Source organism: Thermobia domestica, chromosome 12 (assembly GCF_964235325.1).
Source record: "Thermobia domestica chromosome 12, izTheDome1.hap1.1, whole genome shotgun sequence".
Classification (NCBI taxonomy): Eukaryota; Metazoa; Arthropoda; class Insecta; order Zygentoma; family Lepismatidae; genus Thermobia; species Thermobia domestica.
Window position 1 is genome coordinate 58,817,480 of NC_137465.1, and position 27,107 is coordinate 58,844,586.

At 36.9% G+C, this 27,107-nt stretch overlaps 1 protein-coding gene across 1 annotated transcript; it reads left to right on the top strand.

Annotated features, from left to right (window-relative positions):
* The first annotated feature begins 2,583 nt into the window (after window positions 1-2,583).
* LOC145665717 (alpha-galactosidase MYORG-like) lies at window positions 2,584-25,918 on the top strand. Its single transcript, XM_081732864.1, has 5 exons — window positions 2,584-2,644; window positions 10,566-10,682; window positions 16,570-17,975; window positions 22,939-23,095; window positions 25,232-25,918. Exons 1-5 carry the CDS (start codon window positions 2,614-2,616, stop codon window positions 25,426-25,428), a joined length of 1,908 nt encoding a protein of 635 aa, XP_081588990.1. The 5' UTR covers window positions 2,584-2,613; the 3' UTR covers window positions 25,429-25,918.
* The last annotated feature ends 1,189 nt before the right edge of the window (window positions 25,919-27,107 follow it).

A 27,107-nucleotide genomic window follows, 5' to 3' on the forward strand; every position in this document is an offset into this window, starting at 1 on the left:
ATATTTATAGTTATGAAACTATATAAGATTAGGGATACAGCAAACATGTAGTTTACCCAAAAATTGCATATTAAATGTAGTTAATTATTTGTGAATTAATATAATTAATTTTCAATATTGAAAATACTGTCGCCTTAAAATTCACAACTGCCCCACTAACTTATTAATGGTGGCAATAATATTCGTGAAATATAATGAGGAAACATTCCCCTTATCCACCGCATTATTTCGCATCGTGCTGCGCTCCTGTGTTACTTCAGTATACTCAGGCTGTAATTACGTGCCCGTTAACCCGAACCGTTCTGGGCAAAGTTTAGTTTTTTTTTTTCTCGTTTCTAAACCTGGCTTTCATAATAGATGTTCAGAACTACCAATAGTTGACAATAGTAAGCGCGTAATAGACAGGTACCTAATTAAAATAATGATTCAGGTATGTGTTACGTGTGATTCTTCAAGTACTTCTTACAAGAAGAAAAAGGAACGTAATAAGAATAGAAAAAGTAGTAACAATTTTCCTTTTACTCGCTGTATTCAAATGTAAGTGCCACAGGATGTTAATTACTATAACATTTCATATTTACAGTAAATCTAGAAGAGGAGGATATTTTAAAACCAAAAGTTTACAGTAAATTAAAAATAGTTTTCATTCTTGAGTTTTGCTAAATCTTGATGCATGAACGACTATTAATATTTTTACATTAAACCTGTCCAAAAAATTACTTAAAAATTACAAGAGTAATGATACCAAACTTAGTTTGTTATAAACTGCAAATTTGAAATATATTCCCTAAGATCTATAACCAGTACGCCCTTCAAATGCGAATTTTATGTAAAAGCATGTAATTTTCCTAAAGGTTACTCTGTATTAGAATTTCTAGGTATTTACAATATTTTCTTTTTAGTACCTACATTTTTCTTCAAAAAATAAATCGAATATTCTGCTAAGTATTTTCAAGTAAAGTAGTATTCAAAAATAATTTTAAATAAAGTGTTGTGAACAGTGTGTTGCATATGTGTATACTTTTTATAATAAGAATTTGAAAACGCATTCTGCAATCTAAAATTGTGTATTATTGAAGGAATAAGATATAAGATTATTGACGTAACCACAGGTAAGTGACGAACACTTCAGAAAGGCTGAACTGAAGATCGAACCCAGGGTGTTCCTATTAGAAGAAATGAAATGAAATCTTTGAGTTTTACGTCGTACAGTTATACCAGCTAGGCTAAAGGAGACGGTGATGATGAGAAATGAATGAAATGGTGGAATGAAGAAACTGGGAGGAAACGGAAGAACCCGAGCAAACCCACGCACACGGTGTTTGTCCACCACAAAATTCACTTGGCATGAGCTAGGATGGAACCAGGGACCCCATGCACCAGGAACGCTCTACCACTGAGCCACCGCGGCCCCATTATAGGACAAACTATGTTATGGATCCGACTATTCGCTACATCATACTCATTCACTTGGCACATTAATTTACTAAATCCCCCACCCCACATACATTATGAGCCTTCGGGTAGAAGTCTTCACAGGCCGTAATTTTTAGAGTGAGCCAGACCCAGCCCGTGAATTTATAATAAAGGAATGACCCGAGTCCGAAGTATGTCTTAACATTTAGGCTCGAGCCCAGCCCGAGCTTGCGTTATAATCAAGTGAGCCCGAAATAAGCCTGAATTAGAGAAATTTAATAAATAATACAAAATTGTATTTTTATTTACAGTAATTAGAGGTTTAACTTTGCAGTTGTGCTTTAAAAGTTCTCCAGAGAGAACGGAGCAATATATATCGTTGTACAGTATATTTACATAGTTAGGCCCGAAAAGGCCCGGGAAATATGGTTGTATATTTAAAAATGTACGGCCCGGGCCCGAAGTAATATATGCTTTGTAGGCCCGAGTCCGGCTCGCGGAATGCTCCTGGCAAGAGTGGTGGTAAGCATTCCATTTCAAACATTGGTCAGATTGCAAATAAATTTGTCCTTATTGACACTTGTTCGTGGGTACTTCACATTCCTGTTAGTTTTCCCACTTTTCACTATTTCCAATGGTATTTACACTATTCATGAGGATGATGATATTGAAAACGGAATTCTTTGAAAAATAAATGATTTCCTTTATTCTTTAAGTAAACAACTCAAAGATAGATCGATGCTTAGTGTTTCCACGCCAACACGACCAAATATCACGGAATTCATGCAGTCTTCAGAAGCGATATAGCTGACAACACATGTGATGTAACACGTATGTTATTGAATAAAAACTTTGAAACGTTCATGTTCATGCTTTCTTCATAATAAGGAACAGACATTATCTTATCAAATTGTACTTCAAGCGTCATCTACATCAAGAAAAATACAGAATATACACATTCATTCTATCCATTCTAGGGGACAATGCTGAAGGAGTGTTCCAAATACACATTACATCTCTCCCTGATGAGAGAGCGCGTGAATGACAACTTTTATCTCAATATGCTGATTAATTACGCAATCGATTATTCGTTATGTTTTAAAAAAATCAGAGATAAAAATACTATAAGATGTAAAATGATATAAATGCTTAACTTTGTTATTTCTCCCTGGAAGTTAGTTGCCTAATGTCATCAACATGAGAAACATTGTTTTGTGGTATCTAACCGGTAAGTTTAGTATAGAGACTTGTTTCATTCTATTTAATTTTATACACATTTCCGATTCTGAACAATTGAGTTGAGTAGAGATGGATCCTAGAAACGGTTAACACTTTTATTTAATTATTTCACTAGTAGCAGAGACAACTTGCAAACCGCTTGCTGTAAGCTTGCAGTGCGAGTAAATATCCAATGAACGGCCAGCGATGTTACGACGCTCTGCGAAAGATCTAAAGTATTGCTTGCAAGTGCAACAAAAGGAAGATTGTATGAAAGCACGCGTTGAAAGGGCAAGCGTGGAAATCCAAAAGCCAAGCAGGCGTTGATCTGATTTCAGATTCTTGATTTGTTAGAGTTTAACTACAGTTTTCAGCACCGAGTCTATATGAGATTGATCTACAGTTTCAAGGTTGGTAGAAATACCTTGGAGGGAATCACGAGTGAAGGATGATTAAATAATCTAAGGAATTAGAAACTGACAAGGAACCCTAGGTATAGATCAGAGCCCGATGTTCATGAAACTTTGTATATAGGTATCGATCAGCCCATCCACACCAATTACATGTTGTCTCTGACACAAATCAAATAGTGCTACAGTTATATATCGCTCTGTTTTTCTAGTTACACTGATCCCACTCATAGCGCTCCATACCCCCCCCCCCCTCTGCTCGAGTGTCATGAGATACACTTTGCTGATCTTCTACCTAAACCACTCTATACTACAAGCACAGGAATAATGTAATCCCAAACAGACTTCACCAACTTTCCTCATTCACACCAGGCAAATGCCGGGGTGGTACCTAACTTATAGGTCCCAGGCCGCTTCCTTCCGTCCCCAATCCTTTCTTCCTTCCCTTTCCCCGGATTGTGTGCTAGCCGAGGGACGTCATCCCTCAAAACGTGAAGGACTAAATGGCCTTAGATGCCGAAAGCCCAGAAATCTAAATCCCATCCCCATCCAGACTTCACTAACAGGGTTTTGAGTTCAAATAGATGCATTGCATGACTCTCTTATCATTTACATCAATCACACTATCTTCAACACGGCCTCTTTCAAGATGGCAGATATTCTTTTTATCACTTTTATTAGATCATCTCTACTATGTCGTATTCATGTCTGCTCATTTCGTGTCGTAAAAATGACCAGTTTAAAAAACAAAACGTGCATTTTCTCACCATGTACTTAATGTACTGACGTTCCACTTTTGATCTTTCTCGAGCCCTAGTGTCTCAACCTCTTGGAAATTACAGCTACAATTTTGGCTGTGCAAGTTTTCCGAGATACTCTCTCTATATACAAAGTTTCATAAACATCGGGCTCTGATCGATACCTAGGGTTCCTTGTGAGAGAAAAGAAGGAACACTTCTGAAGAAATCTACAAAATACTTCCAGTATTTCTAGACTAAATTTAGCAAAATATGACTTTTTAAAGTTGCAGGAGTGTAAGAAATGCTTTCTTTATTTTGATGAAATTAGCACAAAAGGTATCGTGATAATTCAGGAGCGAAACAACTGTTTCATTTATCACTTGCTACTTGAATGAAGTTCTAATTTACGTTTTCTGTTAACAGACTGGTTTCTCTAAATCTGATTTCCCTTTATAAGTCTTTGTCTCTGAAAAAATGGCTTACACCACTGTAATTTTAACTCATCCATATATTGAAAATAATGCAACAACAAATTAATTTAGAGAATTTATGAAACAAAGGCATCTTGTTTGTTAATTTATCTTGACAAATGCATTGTGTTTAGTCATCTAATATATATGGACCCTTCTCGCTGGTCTATTAGCTAGCGCGCGCACCGCATGTGGCACAGCCTTCGTAGGAGAAAAGGACTCTACAGTTCAAGATATCACACCAATTTAATTGGAAACGAAAAGAATCACTCATTTACTTTTCTTTCGAATATTCCCATAAGGCAATGTAACGGTGTGAAACGGTCATTGAAAATTTTAATACAGAGACTAACTTTTGATTTAAAATATTAAAGTTACGAATTATTATACGATTAACGAGCAGGAAAATGGGAATCTTCTACATGAAAGAAGCTTCTTTAAAATAAAGTTAGAATTACATAAGATCTAATCTAGGATCAATATTAACAGAGGAAAATAATATTCACGGAGAAATTAAATGTCGACTAAAAGCAGGGAATTCGTGTTACTATTCGGTTCAAAATCTCTTGTCGTCGCGAATTCTGTCGAGGAATTTGAAACTTAAAATATACAAAACGATAATCATGCCTGTTGTTCTGTATGGCTGCGAAACATGGTCACTTACTCTGAGGGAAGAACATAGACTGAAAGTATTTGAGAACAAGATCCTGAGACGAATATTCGGACCCAAGAGGAACGGGAATGGGGAATGGTGGAAACTTCATAACGAGGAACTACATAATTTATATGGTTTACCCAACATTGTTAGGGTCGTCAAGTCTAGGAGGCTTAGATGGGCGGGTCATGTAGCTAGAATGGAAGAAAGTAGAGACGCTTTCAAAGTCTTGACTGGAAGACCCATAGGAATACGACCATTAGGAAGACCTAGGCGCAGATCGGAGGACAATATTAAGATGGATCTCGCAGAGATTGGAATACAAAGTAGAAACTGGATGCAGTTAGCTAAGGATAGAAGTCAGTGGAGAGCTTTTGTGAACGCGGCATTGAACCTCCGGGTTCCATAGGCCATAGAGTTAGTTAGTTAGTTAGTTATTACATAAGATCGAATTCTTTTAAGCATGTAAATAACGTGTTTATTCCATTTAGTTAACTGCGTGTTAGAATCATTAGCTTCGTGTTGTGATCAAAAGGTTGTGTAAAGTAGTACGATGAAGTCAATATAAAAAGGTTTGCAAATTGTATTATGTTCTGCAAGGCAATATGAGGGTCACTACGAAAGTTTTGAGATACGCATTGTTGTGGCAAAGTATTTGAATTCCAACAATTGCGTTCGGTAGTGGTATCCAGAGCAAATAAGCGAAGCAAGTTTCAACTCGCCTCGCTTATCGGCGTGACCGTATCGCCTTCACTTGTTTGTTGATGTGAGCAGTATTCGGCTGTCTAGAATGGAGCTCGAAAGGGAACATTTTCGGGCAATGATCCTTTACGATTTCAAAAGTGGTTTGGACGAGACACAAAGCCTTGACCGTTTGCAGAGGGCATTTGGGGACTTTACTCCTTCCCGTGCTACAATTTTTCGGTGGTTTGGTGAATTCAGAAGAGGCCGGACATTGCTTAAAGATGAAGAGAGAGCTGGACGTCCGGCAACAGCTGTGTCAGATGAAAACATTGCCGCTGTGGAACAAATGATTCGAGAAAATCCTCGAACAACTTTCAAGGACATTGAATCTACAGTGAATCTACAGTGATCGCCAGCAGTAACAAAAATTCTTCATGATCATCTTCGACTCAGGAAGGTTTCATCTCGCTGGATGCCTCACACTTTGACTGAACAGCAGAAGGGCATGCGTGTGGAATGGTGTGAAGAAATATTTGCAAGATTTGATGGAAGCAATTCTCGACGCGTCTCTGACATTGTTACTGGTGATGATACTTGGATCTATTAATTTGACCCTGAAAATAAACTCCAGTCCACAGTTTCGGTCTTTCCAGACGAAAATCCACCCATGAAAGTGAAGCGACCGCGAAGTGTGGGGAAGAAGATGGTCGCAACTTTCTTCTCCAAATCTTGCCATATTGCAACTGTTCCACTTGAAGAACAAAGGACTGTTACTGCTCAGTAGTACACCACTGTTTGCCTAACAAAAGTGTTCCCGAAGCTTCGGAACGGCGTCCAAAAACTGGATTGCGTGGGATCCTGCTTCATCATGGCAACGCGTCCGCATACACACTGTCAACATAGCAATTTAGTTTTTAGAATCTACGGAGAACAGACTTATGACTCATCCGCCGTATGGCCCTGACCTGGCCCCGTGTGATTTTTTCTGTTCCCCAGGATCAAAGATCGCATGCGTGGGAAGAGATTTTGCAGCCCTGAAGAAGCTGTAGTGGCTTACGAGAATGAACTTTCAACACTTGAAGAAAAAGACTGGCAACACTGCTTCCAAAAGTGGTTTTCGAGGATGCAAAAGTGTGTACAGTGTAATCGTGAATACTTTGAGAAAATGTAAGTGTTAAATTGATTTTAAGTATGTAAGTTATTTCACATCTCAAAACTTTCGTAGTGACCCTATTATGTGAAGAGATACCTAATCATCATAGTGAAGGAAAGTCATTAGATTTGAATATAGGGAACTTTGGATACACAAAGCAGAAGTGGATATTGGGAAGGTACGGTAATGTCTTGAGAATTTTTTTTTTCATTTTTTTAAGTGAAAAACTTAACGAGAATTTTATTGACACCTTAAATATTAGACATACTTTGAAAACATTGTACAATGGAAATCTTATCAGTTTAAAACTTCTTTTTAAGATCTAAATCCCAGTCCTTATTCTGTCTTTTCTGGAGGAAATTGTACTGTTTCCACAGGGTATTCAAATTAATTTCTGAGTACCACCATAGTACTGAATACGAGGTGATAACCTTCAGAAGAAATTGCAATAGAAATGTGGTGGAAGGAGAGTGATTACAAAAGGAAAATTTCGTCCAAAGCTTTTCCCGGAGGGAGAGTTCCTAGCATCGCTGCTCCTTTTCCTCTTTGCACAGCCATACTTATTCGTTGTATAAGATAGGATGAGGCTCGGGTGTCTCCTGTGTTAATAGTTATGCGGTGCCCAACTTCATTAATGAAGTTTAGACCTTCCTGACCCCAGGAACCACAAGTTTCAATGGCTATGGTGACGAAGTGGTATTTGTCCAAGAGGTTGTTATATTTTCGTCTCTTTTCATATTCTCTGCGAGTTGCAACCGTCCCAGCTTTTGTGGAAGGTGAAGGAAGATTAGAAGGGGCTAGGGTATCGGTACAAGTGAAATCCCATATTAAAGCCTTCCCTCGTTTCCAAGGCACCAAAGACATTCCGTCAGGTCTCTTGCGATCAGAGCGACTACACCCCATTGGCTCTCTCACGGAAGGCGTTTCAGAGGAGATGAGGGCTCTCATAATGAGATCGTTAACAGTGGAGTGTCGAGAGTATCTGCCAGCACTGTGAACACATGATAGGTCATGTATACCTTTGTTATCCACTAAACTTCCGCAAGCAGGGCACTGGTGTTGTTCACAGACATCTGCTCCCAAACGTAACGCACAAGCGATTCGAAAACTTTCGTCGGGAAGATGCAGCCCTAGGGATGAAGATGGGATAGCTTGTAACCAGGCACCTGCTTTAGGGGAAGAAGTAGCAAGAAGACGTGCCTTATCTTCAGGATTGGTGGAGGACTGAAGAATAGAAGATAATCTGGAGTCTATAAGAGGAGCGTCCCATGAAGTTTGAAAACTTCTCTTATCAATTTCAGGTAGATCGAGTCCGCCGCACGATATCCACTGGGAGATACAATCATTTATCTCAGCTTCTGAATCCTGATGAATATCCTGGCAAAGAAGAGAAGTGATCAAAGGCATAGAGCTATACATGGATGAAAGGAAAGGTGGAGTAGCCAAGTCAAGGGCTCGACGAATTCCTAGACCTCCGTGATCCACAGGGAGAGATGCTTGTATCAAATTCATATTAGAATTTTGTGAACAAACTATAATATAAAGATTTAGAAAAAAAGTAGTAAAGAATAGTAAAATGAGGAAACAAAGAATTATTGAGTTTAAGCGTAACTAGGAGCTTAGCTAGTATGCAGCTGTTTTGCAGGCTTTCAAGTTCTCAGTTTAGAAATGGTGCTTAATTATGTTCAATTTTGAAACTTAACAGTTTTTCAACTATTAATATAAGTAATAATTTAATATTTTCCATTATATATCCTTTGAAGTAGATTGATAAACTGGAATGAAATGGGACGTGAACAAGTGGGCTATTTGTCCCCGTCATACGCTCTTCAGATTGTTTCTAACTATACAGTTGAAGATATCTCTTGAGATTTTTTGTTTCTGGACATGCAAGACTCCATCACATTATAAATACATTCATGCGTGATCCTGAGTTCATTATGTAGTACTATGCTTTAGCGATGGTGAAGTATTTCAAAGTTACCACAAAGCTGTCAGGATTTTTTCTGTACGTTGATATGCTGTATATAGTTTCTAATTATACCTTTATATATCATTAACTTTAATGAGTTCGGTTTACAAAATCTTTTTATATATCTACTCTATCCCTGTGCCCGTCTATCCGTCCGGGAGAACTACTTGACGGATCACTACAAAATTTGGACAGGATATAGATATAGAGGGTCAAAGGTTAGGAATCTTATTTCTTATACACCTATATAAACCATTTCTATCTTTAAATGAAATCTTTGTTTTACGTGCCACGGTTGCCGGCTATGCTAAAGGAGACGGCGATGATGAGAGATAAATGAAATGATGGAATAAAGAAAGTAGAAGGAAACGGGAGAACCCCAAGAAAACCTACGTACACGGTGCTTACCCACCACAGAGCTCCCTTGGCGCGAGCTTGTGCACCAGAGGTGAATGCTCTATCCTAAGCCACTGCGGTCCCTAAATCACTTCTAGTTTTAACGTTGATTGCCGTAGAATAAAATCCTAATACATAGCGATAATCGGTTTTCTGTAATCAATTAAGCATCCCAAGGTTATATTCCATCTCTCGACGAACACCGAAAGTGGCAGAAATCAGCCACTTCCGGCTTTAGTGTTAATCGTTATACTGTAGAGTAAAAATGGTGACAAATATCTAGAAGCTGTTTTTAACAATCAATTAAGCGTCCCAAAAATAGATTAAATCTCCACTTTAATCCGTCTGCTGAAACCGGAAGTGGTAGAAATCTATTCAATATTAATTGAAAATAAGCTATACAAACAAAATATCTTCAAGTGGTGTACACGTGGAGAAGTATAATCAATCGATATTTACCTAATGAAGGAGTAAATCCATTGATGCAATCACTGATTTACTCATCACTGGTTCTTTGTAACTGTTGGATTTCGAAACTTCAAATGCTGTACACATGTCGTATTTGAATCCTTGGTTTTGGATAGGGATAATGTTTTACAAAATGTGAACTCAAAAAAGGAGAACAGTGAATTCAACGTATTTTCTCCTTTCACTTGATCTTCGAAATTGTTACGCATAGAAACTTGAAATGTTTTGAAAATATTCATCTTTGGTCACCAATGGAAAGTAAAGCAGTATTTTGGAAATTTCGCTAGTCATCAAATATCCTAACATATTTGTCGTAAAAAGTAGAAATTTTATTTAAATGTTCTCTTTAATCCATTAAGGAAAAGACAAGACAGGGTTTCGCGAAACATGACACCTGAGAGGAAAAGAGTTGCTTGAAAAATATTTTCAGCGATCATTGCATCTCCGAAACTGGTTAGCGTTCGTAATTGAATTTTGGTATAAATTTTCTCCTCGAATCCTAAAGTAAGATCATTTGAAGATTTACAAAATACGAGATCTATGGGAGGAAAAATGACAATTGAACTCTTGCTGGACGATCAGCAGATCTCGCAAGCTGACGGGTACAGGAACTTTCTTAAAGGAAAAAAGAAAAAGCTTCATGAATGGGATAAAAATGTGTAATAATTTCCTTGAATTCTAATGTGAGCATAAGACTATAATACGAGAATAAATGGAAATTTTAATCTTTCTTTTTAATGTTCACCAGATCTTCAGTGTTGGGAACATGCATTTGAAATTTTGTACAAATGTTCTCATCAAACCACAAGTTGGGGTTTAAATACGAAATGCTAGGGGAAAAATAACTTTAAATATTTTAGTCTGTAAATTGTGTATTCACTTATGAAGTTTTAAATAAGGAAGCAAATTGTACCTATTGTTGCTTGTTTTTTCTACCGGTTACACTCATACTACTTATATCATTGCATGTCTTGTTTTCACAGTTCTTTCACTGGGATATGTTTCCAGTCTACCTGCCGACCGGAAGCTTTCAGTTGGAGATGTTGATCTAGAAGTTACACAATCTCATATAAGTTATTCCCTCAAATCAACGAAGAAAGGTAAAGCATAATCATTACAACTTTCTTTTCCTTATTTGATATCTTAAAGAAGCAGGGCACGTTTATATTATTACTATATTTGGGAAAAGAAAAGTAATAGTAGAAACTCTTCTGGTGATTTTGATGAATAGCCTTCCTGATATTTACTCGCCATGCAACTGAAACATTAAGGTTACTAATAGGGCAGCATAAAATATGCTATTAAATTGCTTATTAAAAATTAAAGAAATAACTTAGCTGTAAGTAAATTTTCCTCAATTATGAACAAGAGCTTCAGACCCTTTTAAAAATACTTATTATCATTGAAAAACTATCTTGTATTGTTGTTACTTCAGCCAGGGTGCGAAATCATTTGAAAATGGTGGGGGGAAGAAGTTCAGCGGTCCATACTGTTGCCTCACTGTACTTAACACATCAAGTGGGAGCTCCAAAAAGTTGAAATATTTATGTATTATTATTATTATTATTATTATTATTATTATTATTATTATTATTATTATTATTATTATTATTATTATTATCGTCGTCGTCGTTATTTAAAATACTTTAATAATGGTATTTATTCATTTAACCTAAATTAGTACACTTATCTACTGCATTTAATATACATTTCGGTGCGTATGGTCCAGGGTTAGACTTCCTGGGAGCAAGTCTCCTTATGTTTACCATCATAAGGGGGACTACATTCACGAAAATAGTGGTGTGAGATCTAGAAGTCAGAAATAATAGCGCGTGAGAACCGATGTGCTAACCAAGCATTAGACATACGAAGGTGAAGCGCTCCACCTGACCAGCCATAGAGTTCCATGAACTGTAGAGCCAGAGTATAGTTTTTATTATTATTTTTGAAATTCACGTTTCTTCACTGTATTTAGTGTTTCAGTTTGGTCGCTCAGATATTCGGCCACCTATGTAATTCTAAATAATACTATGTATCTATATCGTATTATTAGGAAGAATGTATTATTATAAATAACAGATATTATTTCAACACAAATACTTGAAGGCACAACGAAAAGCCGCGTTATCTCAGTGGTAAAGCGTTTCTCAGGTGCATGGGATCGTATCTCACGGAAAATTCTGCTTGTGGTATATAAACACTGTGTATGGGGGTTTTCTCAGAGTCCATCCGTTTCGTTCCACTTTCTTAATCCACCATTATTATCTATCTCATCATGACCGCCTTCCTTAGCCTTGGTGGATATTCGTAGGACGCTAAACTTTAAAAAGTGAAATCAGAAGCACAATAATACGATTGATTTGGTGATTTAAGTTTAGCATTCCTTTTCAGCAGCGAGGCTATGAGATGTGGACTTACAATTTAAGGTAGAATCCGAACCACCGTAATCGTTCAAATTTTTGTGAGGCGCTCCTACCAGGAATCGAACCCGGGACCCCGTACACCAAAGATGGTAGCGCGTGCTAGCCACTAGACCAGTGGGGAGAGCCACAATAATACGAGTGTTGAATGATTGTGAATGTTTTATAAACCTAATATATAGTTTGCAATAACGTATTACCTTAGAGAAACATTTTAAGATTAGACTTCACCTCTTCACTTTCTTTCCGTGTGTAACGAGAATTGGACATGTGATGGTCAGACGAAACCCACTTGTCCCATAATTTTAACAGCATCCCATAATTTTAGGATATACCTATTCAGGGGCGGATCCAGGGGACGATCGCCCCCCAGAAGAGGAAACTTTCTTATTTTATATATAAATAAAACCCATCCCAGAATTTGGTGCTCTTAAAAGTAGCTCTAAGTAGCAGTATTACAATCCCCCCCAGAAGTCCGTCCTGGATCCGCCCCTAAGTCCATTGAATTGAATTGTCAATAAAGATTGCAAAGTACTCATCAACATACGGTTTCTTTCGGAACTTTTAATATTATGAGCAACACTGAATCCACGTTCACACGAGCAGTTAGTTGATAATGGCACAGGGGTAACTTTCCTCGTTAGGGCTTTAAGAACTGGAAAATCATTTACCGAATTAGAACTTGACTTGTAACTTACTCTCTCCATTCTGACACTGCAGTATCAGGATTCAATCCCAATAATTGAACTGCATTATATAGATCCTACGTCTATGTTACCGTATAAACTACTCATGCTATTATGATCTTTATTTTCAAACACTGAATAGCATTTTAGCACATCATTTGAACGAAACCTTCTTTCCACTTCATCTACTAAATCCTGGATTATCTGCCCTTTTACTTGATCAAACTCCCTATCATTACTCCCTGTATCAGACGTTTGTCTGCAGTGCACTAAATATTTTTCCCTTATAAAAGCCCCTTATAGCCTATAAGGAAGTTATAGTCATGCTACTGATTTATTTTAGCACTATTTAGAAGGTGTGACCATGAATTTTTTTTCATTTTTATTAATGTGTGACATTTGCTTTCCATCTGTCCTTCCCCACCTACAGATTTTGGTGGGGGGAAATGCATGCATAAAATCTTTGGTGGGGGGAAAGTCCCCCCGTCCCCCCGCGATTTCGCACCCTGACTTCAGCAGTGTTAAGGATCGTCAGCAGTACGGCTTCTCGCACTCAAGAAAATGCATGCTATAATGTTTTCTTTCACGCTTATAAGTGAAGAAAATATTAACTATACCGTGTCGAAATATATTGCATTACCCATTATTCGGAGCACAAAAAACATGGAGCTGCGGGTTCCTAACACTTCCGACTTCCCTCCAAAGCATTGGATGCCCATTGTTGTCAAGGCTTACCTTCTGCCTACTTCGCACCCTCCAAGAAATCAGGGTATATTTGGAAACGGTATTGAGAGCATATCTGAGAATTACACCCTGTAGGGAATAACCTGTATACCTATTGAAAATTGACGAAATAGGCACTTTTGGATTGTATATGCGTGGCTTCCTTTACACTAATAAGGATCACCATCCACAGTTTCTGGAATTCAAAATAGGGCCTGTTGAAATTTGGCTTCGTCGTAATTTAGGACAACTCTAGCTCTGAAACTATACACTTTTCGCCATAGGTCGATATGAACTTTTTCTCTTATTTTGATGTGAAGAATCACCTCTCACAGTTTGTCGGTATAGTTCATTAACATGTATATATATATATATATATATATATATATATATATATATATATATATATATATATATATATATATAGATAGATAGATAGATAGATAGATAGATATAGATATAGATATAGATATAGATAGATAGATAGATAGATAGATAGATAGATAGATAGATAGATAGATAGATAGATAGATAGATAGATAGATATGATTTGGGGAAATGATATCTGAGATGAGAAACATAAAGACATCTTGAATGTATAAACATTTACTATGTTACAAATATGATAGAAAGCGAAAGGAAAGTTGAACTAGATTCTAATCAAATGTATGAGATGTGATAATGACAAAGAGATTTCTTAGGAAACAACAACACAATTAGATAATAAACCTAATCCATTATCATGCAAGGGCTACAAAGGCATTAGTCTTACATGACTTCAAGAAATACTACTTTGAATATTAAATAGAAAGTGATATGGAAGAAGATATGATGAAATTGGAGAGAAACAGCAGTCCAGATTTAGAGGAAAGAGCATTGTAATGCCACCTACTGCCAGGTACTCATTACCAGCGACCTCAGTAGATATTAGACGTCGTGAGTAAGCAAAATGGGCGCTCCGCGGAACTCACGGACTTCGAACGTGGTCAGGTGATTGGGTGTCACTTGTGTCAGAAGTCTGTACACAAGATTTCCACACACCTAAACATCCCTAGGTCCACTGTGTCTGATGTGATAGTGAAGTGGAAACGTGAAGGGACACGTACAGCACAAAAGAGTACAGGCCGACCTCGTCTGTTGAGTGACAGAGACCGCCGACAGTTGAAGAGGGTCGTAAAGTGTAATAGGCAGACATCTATCCAGGCCATCACACAAGAATTCCAAACTGCATCAGGATCCACTCCAAGTACTATGACAGTTAGGCGTGAGATGAGAAAACTTGGATTTCATGTCGAGCGGCTGCTCATAAGCCACACATCACGCAGGTTAATGCCAAACGACGCCTCGCTCCTTACACCATGCCTCGCTTGGTGTAAGGAGCGTAAATATTGGACGATTGAACAGTGGAAAAACGTTGTATGGAGTGACGATCACAGTATACAATGTGGCGATCCGATAGCAGAGTGTGGGTATGGCAAATGCCCGGTGAACGTCATCGGTCAGCGTGTGTAGTGCCAACAGTAAAATTAGGAGATGGTGGTGTTATGGTGTGGTCGTGTTTTTCTTGAAAGGGGCTTGCACCCCTTGTTATTTTGCGTGGCACTCTCACAGTGAAGGCCTACATTGATGTTTTAAGCACATTCTTGCTTCTCACTGTTGAAGAGCAATTCGGGAGTGGCGATTGCATCTTTCAACACGATCGAGCAACTGTTCATACTTCACGTCCTGTGGCGGAGTGGCTACACGACCATAACATCCATGTAATGGACTTGCCTGCACAGAGTCCTTACTTGATTCCTATAGAACACTTTTGGGATGTTTTGGAACGCCAACTTCGTGCCAGGCCTCACCGACCTGCATCGATACCTCTCCTCAGTTCAGCACTCAGTTCAGCTTACATGCTGCCATTCCCCAAGAAACCTTCCAACACCTGATTTAAAGTATGCCTGCGAGAGTGGAAGCTGTCATCAAGCCTAAGGATGGGCCAACACCATATTGAATTCCAGCAGTACCGATGGAGGGTGCCACGAACTTGTAAGTCATTTTCAGCCACGTGTCCGGATACTTTTGATCACATAGTATATATATATATATATATATATATATATATATATATATATATATATATATATATATATATATATATATATATATATATATATACACTTTATTATGGTTTCTTATTTTGTAGCAATTTTGAACATCTATACCGCAAAACCGATTCCACTTTTCATGCAAATTCTCCAAAATTTTCACTTTCTTTTGCTGAAACTTCGTCTCAGTTATTATTTTCTCCTTTTATTTACTATTGCCATTGTCTCCCTTGATTGCGTTTTCATTCATATCCCTTTCTGAAACAATGTCTTCCCTTCGTAATAGCCTTTTGCCTTTATCGGCATTACACTTTATCCATATTTATCTTTCTCGTAGTTTCTTCAACCACCCACCTGTAATCCATGTTGCTGAACCTCCTTACCCGTTTTCTGCTTCAGTACCTTACTACCACTGCTGCAGTCTGATGGTCCGTGCTTTTCCAATATTCGCACATACTTTTCTTTGAATCTCCTTCAGAGAAGAAAAACTTGGTGAAAAGAAAAAGGCGTTTGTAATAGTATGTCCATATCTCCGTTTCACTTCAGGTTACCGACATTAAATTTCGTAATTTGGTCATTTAAAATAATTAAACCCACGTTTCAGTGTTTCTCGGTATTTGAACTGTAATAGAAGGAAAAAAGATTATTGTGGTTTACTAAGATGCCCATACGAGGTGTTTAAATTTCGTATGTCTTCGAATTTCAGACGAATACTTTATAAAAAGTACAGAAGGGAAGATGGAAAATATTACTTGCAGTAATATGTGAAGACCTTTTTTAGATAGTAATAAATTGCTTGTAGATGTAGAACTTGTCAAGATATACGATCTTCAGTATCAAGTACGAAGTCCCAAAAATGAATTTTAGATTACTTTTAGACAAACATGTGAGTTCTTTAACACTGCAAGCCTTTGTTTCACGATTTGTTCCCCTAGGTCTGTAAGTAAAATACTATACATATGTGTTGATAATCTTAATCGTCCTGTTTCAGTTCTTGTTTACTCGTCTATAGTGGCCCCACTTTATATTACTAAATAAATGCCTTGCTTATTATTTCATTGATAGGAGGTGAAGTGGTTGGCTCAGGCAAACTAGGACTCAGCATACCAACAGAACTATGGCCACCTTCATCATGTGTTGGAGGAGATGTATGTTTACAATTTGGTGAAAAGGCAAAACTTAACCTCAAAAGGGCAACACCGGAATGTGTTGAAATTAACTGGAATAGTGAAGACCAAACACAATTCCGAGACTGTTGGGACCTTGGTGTCGCTCACTGGTACGGAGGTTTAGAAGTGAGAAAGCAAACATGGCCAATTGAAACTGTCCCATTGGATTTGTTTCCATATGTTACAAATGGTTCGGACAACAGGGGATTGGTTGAGTCTTATTGGCTGAACTCAAATGGTACTTACTTCTTTTTCCCCGAAGATGTCCCGTTATTTGTTAGTTCTAACTCGAATAATGACAATCAACTATGTTTTGTTGCTAAACGGGAAGCTCCCTTTATTGTTGAAGGTCCATTGACTTTGAAATACAATGTATGTTCAGCTGAAGACGCAAGAACAGCTCACTTACATGCTGTACAAAACTTCCTTGGCACACCTGAAGATATCCCTGACGAGAGGATGATAAGACACCCAATTTGGTCCACGTGGGTAAGATACAAATGGGACATTAATGAAGAGAAGGTTCTAGCATTTGCCAATGAAATACTTGAATATGGATTTAACAATAGTCAGCTTGAAATAGACGACAAGTGGGAACCAAATTATGGTGATTTTGTCTTTGACACTAACAAATTTCCAAATATTTCTTCCACTGTACAGAAACTCAAAGATCTAGGATTCCGAGTCACTCTATGGGTGTATCCGTACGTGAATCTTCAAAGTCCAAACTTCGAGCTCGCATCGAACGCTGGTTATTTAGTTACTGATTCAGAAGGAAATGTAGGAACCACAATATGGTGGGATGGTGAAGGTGGTGTTATTGATTTTACAAACTCAGAAGCAGTTGCATGGTATGCCTCCATGTTAGATGAGTTACAAAGTAAAGGAATTGACTCTTTTAAATTCGATTCTGGAGAATCTACGTATTTACCGCAGCCAAATTTACTGAAAAGTCCAACAGAACTTCAACCAAATATCTTCACAACTGAATACGTAAACTTTTGTGCTCGTTATGGCAGAATGGTGGAAGTCCGATCTGCAAGAAGAACACAGAACCTGCCTATTTATATAAGAATGCAGGACAAGGATACTGCATGGGGATATGACAATGGACTTAAATCACTGGTAACAACACTTCTTCAGATGAATATGGCTGGATATCCATTCGTTTTGCCGGATATGATTGGCGGAAACAGTTACGGAGTAGAGGTAACTAAAGAGCTGTTCATACGATGGATTGAAGCCAATACTTTCATGCCTTCCTTGCAGTTTTCACTTGTCCCTTGGGATTTAGATAACGAGGTAAGTAAATAATAACAATTCTTTACACGCTTCAAAATAAAGGTATCAGATCTCCGTTTTTCGAGGACACTCTCCAAAGAAAGTCTGTTTTCGTACCATCTAACTTCTTTCCATAATTTTCCACTTCACTTCTATAATGTTCCCTCAATGGTTTCTAGACATTTTATTTCATTGAGAAGCTAAGGGTAACTGGTGCAAGAAACTTTTGTATAATTTCCGTTTATCATTTTACATATTCTTCCTATTTTCCTTTAGTGCTATCAAAATTTGTTATTACTTTTAAATTTAAAAAACAAACATCGAAAAAGTTGAAAGTATTTTCCGCATACCTCTGGATGATGTCTTTGTCTACCGTATTACACGAGTATTATTTTACATACTGAAAATCTTGAGTATATGTTCCAACAGAATTTAAGCTAGTTTGTTGAATCAGTTGGAAAATAATACTAGAAGTATCTCAGCATTCCGTAATAGAAATTATAATATAAACGTAGAAGCTATTTTTTATTATTTGTTGATAGGAAATATAATTTTTATTAGTCTCTTGGAAAAAAGAAGTGAAATCTTTCAGTTTACGTTCTACGTTTATGCTGTGTAAGCTAAACCAGATGATGAGAAATGAATGAAGTGAAACACGTGGGAGAAAACGGGAGAACTCCGAGAAAATCCACGCACAGAATGTTGATCCATCACAAAGCCCCAGTTGGCGCAAGCTGAGATCAAACCAGGGACTCCACTCACAAGAGATGAAGTGAACGCTCTACCACTGAGCCACCGTGGACCTATTATTCTATGGATATTTACTGTTTAAAGTGGAATCTGAACTACTTTTAAAATTTTGTATACAAGACAAAACAGCTCGCCGCTAGTCGAACTCCCAACCACTCACACAAGAAAGGTTGTTTCACACGAAATAACACAAAAATAGAACATAATTTGCTCCGTTAGAAAACAGAAAATTATTTAATACCGAAAGTGTTCAATGAAACTTTTCTATCTTTAGTCATAGCCAATGTGAGAAGAGGTAAGTCAGTATTAGGACACCTGCCTATTTTTGCTACAAATATTACGGTAATTTGACATTCATTAGAAATTAGTTTCCAAATTCCATCTTTATGGTTTGCTGTATACACATTAGTGATAATACTTCTAAGTCACTATGTCTCAGTTTCTGTATAGAAAATATTTGACTAAATAAATGGAAAACTAATATCAAGGCATGACAGTCATAAAGATCCTGTTGAGCCATCAATCAATCTTGAACCTGAATAAAAATTTTAAATCAATAGGAAGTCATATCACACCAGGAATCAAGGATCTTATAAAATATAGGATCTGCCCTTACAACAAAATTTTGAAGCCATTCGTCACAGTTTCGCCACCCCTACTCTGCGCACTCTGCCCAATAGGATCGCAATGTTTCGAGCCAACAATCTTGGCGGAAACGAAAGTAGGCAATCAGACGAAGTAAGAAACGAGAGTAGCCACTTGGCGATGCCCGGTTGTTTTTCGGTTTCATTGATTTAATAGGATGAAGACACATACGGGCAGATCCTCTATTTTATAACATCCTTGCCACGAATAACATTTAGAACGTTTATAGAAATGCTTTCTCTCCTTCCTTGGTTACATATTCTATTCTGACAAATAATTGCAGCAGTATTTCGTGCAATTCGCGCCTCTATAATTGTCTATAATGCAACTTTCAGAGTTGAAGATTAACGTATTCCTAATTTCTTACCAGATCGAGCTTGGTAGAGCTAATTTTTAAGGTTGGTAGAACAAATAGAACTAGGGCCCATCATTTAGATTCACTCTTGATATCTATACACCGTGTTTCAAAACCACGCCGACAACTTTTTGGAGGTGATTCCTGACACAAAGATAAGACAAAAAGTATAGACCAACTTGGGTGCACAAATGCTTCCTTTTGGAGTTATGGCTTCCGAGAGCATGAAAAAATGAACTTTAATAGTCCATAGCTCCAAAACTATGGGACCTACTGGTCAGGTCAAGACTTCACTTAGGAACTAATATGAGCCCTATCCAATAATACATGTTTCAGAATCCTAAGGTACTCACACAGCAATTTTTATAGAGGAAGTTTGACTACGAGCCTTTAATTTGAAGTACTCACCAACCATCATTATGAAAATTGTTGGGGAAGTACCACAAGATTCTGAAACTTGGATATTTGGATAGGACACGTACTAGTTTCTAAGTGAAGTTTTGACCCGACTACGGTAAGTCCCATAGTTTTGGAACTATAGACCTTTAGGTACTAAAGTTCATTATTTCATGTTTTCGGCAGCCTATAACTCCACAAGGAAGCATTTGGAGGTTGATCTCTACATTTTGTCTTATATTGGTGTTAGGAATCACCTCCCAAACGTTGTCGGTGTTGTTTTGAAACACCCTGTATAGTTCACTATTGTACGAGCAAATGCGAGCGAAGTAGATATCTATGCGATTTGTCTCTTGAGACATAGAAGCAATTAAGCAATGAGAGATTTAGAAAAACAAGTTTTTAAAGAACTTCGCCAAGCTCAAATTAAATCTGAACAGAAAAATGGGCGGCTAAATACTGCACATAGGATCAGTGCATACATCTCCCTAGCCTTCACACTAATTGGATATTTAAGGGGTGTTTACGTGTAAGCTGATCATACGCAGTTGTATTGCAAAGAGCCATTACGTTTTGTGGGTTTACACACCAACTATTCTTTAATTACTTGTACAGTCACGAACATTAATAAATGGAGGTTGGAGCCATAAGAAGTAATGGCTTCAGCCTCCATTTATTAATGTTCGTGACTGTACACAGTTAGACGGTTCACTTCTAGAATTGTTCATTCAAGAGTCTTCCTCTGGAGATGATGTGTGGTTACAATCTGTTTATAGCAACCATAACTAACGAAACTAAGTGTTTCAGTGATAAAGTTCATGTTCTTTCTGACGATTGAACTACCACCGACGACTATTGGCAAACCACTGATGACTGATTCATCACTATTCACTGACTCCTGATTGCGTCCTGCAATCCGTTCAATGAGTTCAGATGGTGTGGGGAGGAGTGGTGGAATGGGTCACGAACATCTTCACCCGTGACTCGGAAGACCCAGAGGTAGTCAGATCCATGATCTACCAGAAAGGGTGACCCAGACATACCCATGAGCGGGTGACAAGAACAGGGCCAGATAGAGCCATGATCCAAACTCTTCCAGTCTGACTTTCACAGACCCTTCACCCAGGGTGACCCGGTAGTCATAGTCATACTCATGGGGATTGTGTGTGTAAGGTTACTAATGCAATTCTAACAAACATAATTATCTCCTCTCTTATTACTTTTAACTAGATGTAATTTTCTTTCTCATTTATTATTTTCGCCTGTGAGAGTCAGACATGACACTGAAAAAGTTAATCAGGGTTTATCAGGCCATTACCACTTCTGAATCACGGAAAAGCTAAGCTACATGTTCCTCTTATGAAGGATCGTCAAGGTTTAATTGGATGTAAAACTTGTCGTTTAGAATATAAAATATACCGCTAAGCCCAAATAGTACTACCAGTATGTTAAATCTTATTGTATATACTATGTTGAAAAACTACGTATGGGAAAACTCATAAACATGAACTTATAGTATATTTGTGGCAATATGAAATATTCAAAATATGGTATCCTGATTAAGAAAATGTCACACTGAAAATCAAACGGAGGAATTTTCGAGCTGGAGTAGTGAACTCCATTAATTTACTATAAAATTCTCCAGGAATTTTACAGAGACGAAATTTGTGTTGTTTCTGGATCGTTAGGTCTATTCGGATCACTGGGTCTGTCTATCCGAGTCACCAGGTCAGTCTGGGTCATCGAGCCTGATTGGATTATCGGATCTGTCTGTGTATCGGTGCCTGTTCGGGTCACCGGGTCTGTCCGGATCACCGGGTCAGATCGAGTCTAAGAAACGAGATCCAAAGTGAGCCATGATCTATTCCAACATGGTAGGGATGCTTTCTTGGTTCCCATGCGTCTATGACCTGTAATTCTTTTCCCTTGTGATAAGGAGATGATATAGTGCATTTCATATAAGAAGGGCCCGAACAATTGGGAGAGGACAGAAAGACCCGAGTTAAAGCAGCCTCCACGGCCCCAAAACCTGAGATCTAAGCATGAGTGGAAATCAGGGGTACTAGGGGATAGTGCCGCAGACTTTTTTTTTTGACGTGGGGGCGTTTTGACTGGGGTTTTCAGTCCTCGCCCTTTTGTCCGGGCCCTTCTGACGTGAGACCGATATAGTGGTATATACAGTCACCATTTTCTTTGAAGTGGAAACCGTAGTTCGCTATATGGTTTTACTCATGGTTATACTCATGGTTAGGATAGTGAATATTTTTCAGATTTAGTTGAAGAGAGGCGATACGTTATTTCTTCCTGTTAAGCGAAAATACAAGATGTGAAATTTCCCATATGTCACTTTACAATCCTAAACTGGTTCTGTCTTCTTTTATTTAAAATAAGACAATCAAGAAGGTATTCAGTATATTTGCACCTAACCTTAGATGACGTCAAAGCAACTATTAAAAATAGCTATTATTTTTCACATGCTTTTTAAATTTTTGGCTGTCCTTATATTTCTTTGTCATTATAGGTCATTATATTTCTTTAGGGAATTCGAAATATCAATAGTAAGTAAGCATTTTAGTTAAAATTCTATTAATTTAGTTTTAATAATTAACTTGATATTATTTTTATAACAATGGAGCAATAAAATATTGTTTAAACCTTGGTGATAGCTGAAACGTGATAGAAATTTGGTCACACAAAACTGTATTGTGTTTTAAATCACAGTTTTTTTTTTAATAAAAAAGGTAAAATAAACTCTTTCGTAAATTTAGATGAATAGTAAACTAATAGAATATCAAGAATGTTTCCATCATTTAATAAGATGTAACATGTTCTTTTCAGACAGTTGAAATCTCACGTAAATACACTGCTCTTCATGCTGAGTATGCAGATACGATAATTGCTTTGGCTGAGAACGCTGTACAAACCGGAGAACCAATAAATCCACCCATCTGGTGGATAGACCCTTACAATGAAGAAGCTCATATTATTGACTCAGGTAAGAAAAATGTGCGAAAGTTGTTAGCTTTTACAGGTATTATGCAAAAACATTTGCTGAAATATATAACCTATTATTATTATTATTATTATTATTATTATTATTATTATTATTATTATTATTATTAGTAGTAGTAGTAGTAGTAGTAGTAGTAGTAGTAGTAGTAGTAGTAGTAACAGTAGTAGTAGTAGTAGTACTAGTACTAGTAGTTGTAGTAGTAGTATCACTACTGTATCTAGGTTTAAATCGGTTTCAACTTAATAATCTGACGGCCGTGTCTGATACGAGCAGACTGCTGAAAGAGGACTTCCTGACCATATTACAAGTGTCTTAAACTACTGATTCTTACAGGTTTCTCAGAAGATGACTTTTTAAAATCTGTTGCAGTTGTATCACACTACTTTTAGGGTCAATAGCTGTAGCTGCGATATTATTATTTAAGCCATGTGAGCAACAACGTTGGAATGAGTATATGTTTACTGTGTGCAATGTGAATAACTTCTTACGTGAAGCACCAATAGATTTAGTAGATATTCTCTCAAACTCCTATGACATATTAAAATATTTTCCTTCAGACAGAATGAACAGAGATTCTTGACCATAGTTATATAAACAGTTTTGCAAGGAGAACACAACTTTAACATTAATGTTTACCATAATGTACTAAAACTGTTACCCTCTAAGCAACAATCCGTACAACGATAATATTACGAATGTGCATGAGCAAAATGTTTCACGTAACATCCATAAGGAACACTTCAGCAAGACAGATAAGCTTCGTAAATTATTTTGATAGGATGCGCCTCACTTTTTGATTGTTTGTTAAAATTGGTGCTGATTGCAAATCTGTGTAGAACGACTGGCGTAGTCTGTTACCATTTATAGAATGCACATTAGCTTTTGTATGATTTCTTTCACGGAATAAACTCATGTCAAAATTATTATCATCATATTGAATTGAATGTGGATCACCTTCGAAAGAATGAGAAATATTTTTCAAATTCCAGATTATCATACAATGTGTTCCAGATATGACAATCCTGTAAAATAGCATATCTTTCGCAAAATATGTTTAATGCATCTTTATAATATCAGTAGCGTACACCGAGAAAAATCCGTTCTCCGGACAGCGGTATAGTGTACAAATATACGGAATCCTTTTGTTTACTACATATATCAGTACGGAGCATACGTTATCTTATGCTACATAGGCACTGCCCTTAGATGTTACATCATGCCGTTGCAGAATGTCTGATATCTAACAGTCTTATTTATATTACATACATATATGTATGTTATCTTCGTCAGCTATATGTTATATACGTCCATTTGTATGTGAGATCCTTACTGTCTATATTGTTTCATACGGAAGGTACTATAGATGAAACATTTATACAAAAAGTATTATAAAACATGCGTTTTCAGTTATACATTTGCTGTACGTTAAGTCCAAAAACTATAGGATTTACAAATGTGACATACGATTTTACGTAGGCCACATACGAATTTTTCTCAGTGTAGAGGAATGTTGAGTTGAGTTGATTTTGAGTTTAACGTCCCGTTCAACAGTGAGGCTACATAAGACGTGAACCTACTGTTTAACGTGGAATCCGAACCACATGAGCTTCCGCCAGGAATCAAACCCGGATCTCCCACGACAAAGGCGTGTATGCTAACCGCTTAGCCACGATGGAGCTTTGAGGCCAGGAATGTGTATGTAGCTTGTTTCGGAATGCAACTATGTCAACCAAGTAATACTTTATGGCTAAAATGACCAATATTAAACATGTGAATTACAGAAAGTACGTTTAATGATGATGATAAATACGTTTGGAGCTTAATATTTTGCTATAACCATATGATATCCTGCAGTTTTGAACAATTCATTAAACAATCAAGGCATTACCGTAAAAAAGATCCAAAGGATTTTTGTCTAAACGAAACCAGAACAGTTATTAGACTGACTTGATAATTGTCCGAAGTGTTATTTTTATTGAGTATTAACTTGGGATAATAAAAATTACTCAAAATATATCTTCCCTGGATGCAACCTTGGTTACTAAAGAATTCAATAAATAATTTCCTTGTTGGTAACTAAACAGTTTAATAAATACCTAATTCAATTCGTTTTTCCAGAATTCCTCCTTGGTGAAGATATCCTTGTAGCCCCAATTTTGGATGAAGGTGCAAGATCTAGAGACATTTATCTGCCGGCGGGAACGTGGTATGATAATCTCAGGGGTGATACCTACGAAGGACCCATTTGGATACGTGATTATCCAGTTGCATTGGACGAATTAGCCTATTTCACAATACAATCGAAGATTCATTAAGTATTATTTCATTTAGACGTGCGTCCAGTTACGTTGCAAATACCTGTATTATGTGTCTAAATGGAAGGTTAGTTTATATAGTTTTGCTGCCTAAAAGTCAAAGAACTGGTGGATACCGTAGGTAGCAGCCAGTATTTATCATGGCTAATAATAATTATTAAAACAGTAATTCTCAATCTTTTTTGTTTACAGAACTTTATCCTTTATACTGGTACGAGTTGGCAATACAATTGAAATCAATTTCCTTATTTTTACCAGAAATATTAGAATTTTTTTTCCAACTCGTCGAAAGACACTACATCGAGCTCTGCCTTTACCCTGTTAAGTGTACAAACAAGGGACCATATCTCGTAAATGGCTAAATCTCTTTACTATGTACAAATCTTACATCATAATAGGAACACTATTACAGAATGCCCACAATTTACGTAATATGCGACTAACGTAAATTTAAGTAATATGCGACTATAAAGTGTCCCAAAAGAAATGCAACCCAAACTTTGACGTTTTTTGAAGTAAGAACAATAAAGACAGGATTTTTGTGACAAATGTTAGTGTTGTCTATGGAGATGTTTTGAGAATAAAACCAATGAAACAAATCGTAACATTGAATTTTAGTAATTGTTTAAACGACAAGAAGTATAATTCAAAGAGGAATGGACAAAGATAATTAATTACTTTAACTCTTAATGTAAATGTGTAGTATACTAAACGTTTACATTAAGAGTTAAAGTAATTAATTATCTTTTTACATTCCTCTTTGAATTATACTTCTTGTCGTTTAAACAATTACTAAAATTCAATGTTACGATTTGTTTCATTGGTTTTATTCTCAAAACATCTCCATAGACAACACTAACATTTGTCACAAAAATCCTGTCTTTATTGTTCTTACTTCAAAAAACGTCAAAGTTTGGGTTGCATTTCTTTTGGGACACTGTACAGTCGCATATTACTTAAATTTACGTTAGTCGCATATTACGTAAATTGTGGACATTCTGTAATATTTATCGCATTAATATTTATCGAATGAGACAAAACTGTGTGTTTCTTTGCAGCGTTGGCAGTTGTAAAGGTTACTTTCTGCGTATTCAGAAAAACAAATTTTTAAAAATAAAATAGCACATTTTCGTAACAATATTCCAGCAAAAATGCTAGCACAGGTGTAATTCATCCTCGCACATGTTGGGCAATGTGGTTTACTTCTAAATTTGGGTTGCATTTCTTTTGGGCCACTCTGTATAATAAATCTCGAAAATTATAATAGAACTGGATGTCAAGTATTACGTATACTTCATACTTCTAAAGTTTACGTCTAAAAAAAAACTCTAGCTTGAAATTTCATTTATAAAAATTTACAGAATTCTACAATACTATTCACCTTTAACGAAAAAAAAGTCCAAAAATCAGACATATACCAATTGGTAGAAAAACTGATATGGTTCAGGACAAAAATTTATGCGTAGTTTCTGAGAAAATTGAGGACAAATAATATTTTGTAAAACTGAAAATTGATGTTGCAGAAAACCCATGCCGTCCATTATGATGAAACTGATACAAGCATATCCCCATCAAGTTCTTTATTATGGTACTACCAAGACCACCGTACATACTGTGATTAATGGAATATAGTTGAAATTATGATAACATTTAAAGTTTATTTTGTATTTAAGTAAAAT

What these genes read in the sequence shown, in the direction of transcription:
- LOC145665717 (XM_081732864.1), top strand. Translation starts at nt 2,614, where the DNA reads ATGAGAAACATTGTTTTGTGGTATCTAACCG. An exon ending in TGTTTTGTGGTATCTAACCG is followed by an intron (nt 2,645 to 10,565) that starts GTAAGTTTAGTA and finishes TTGTTTTCACAG; the next exon opens with TTCTTTCACTGGGATATGTT. An exon ending in AGCTCATATTATTGACTCAG is followed by an intron (nt 23,096 to 25,231) that starts GTAAGAAAAATG and finishes TCGTTTTTCCAG; the next exon opens with AATTCCTCCTTGGTGAAGAT.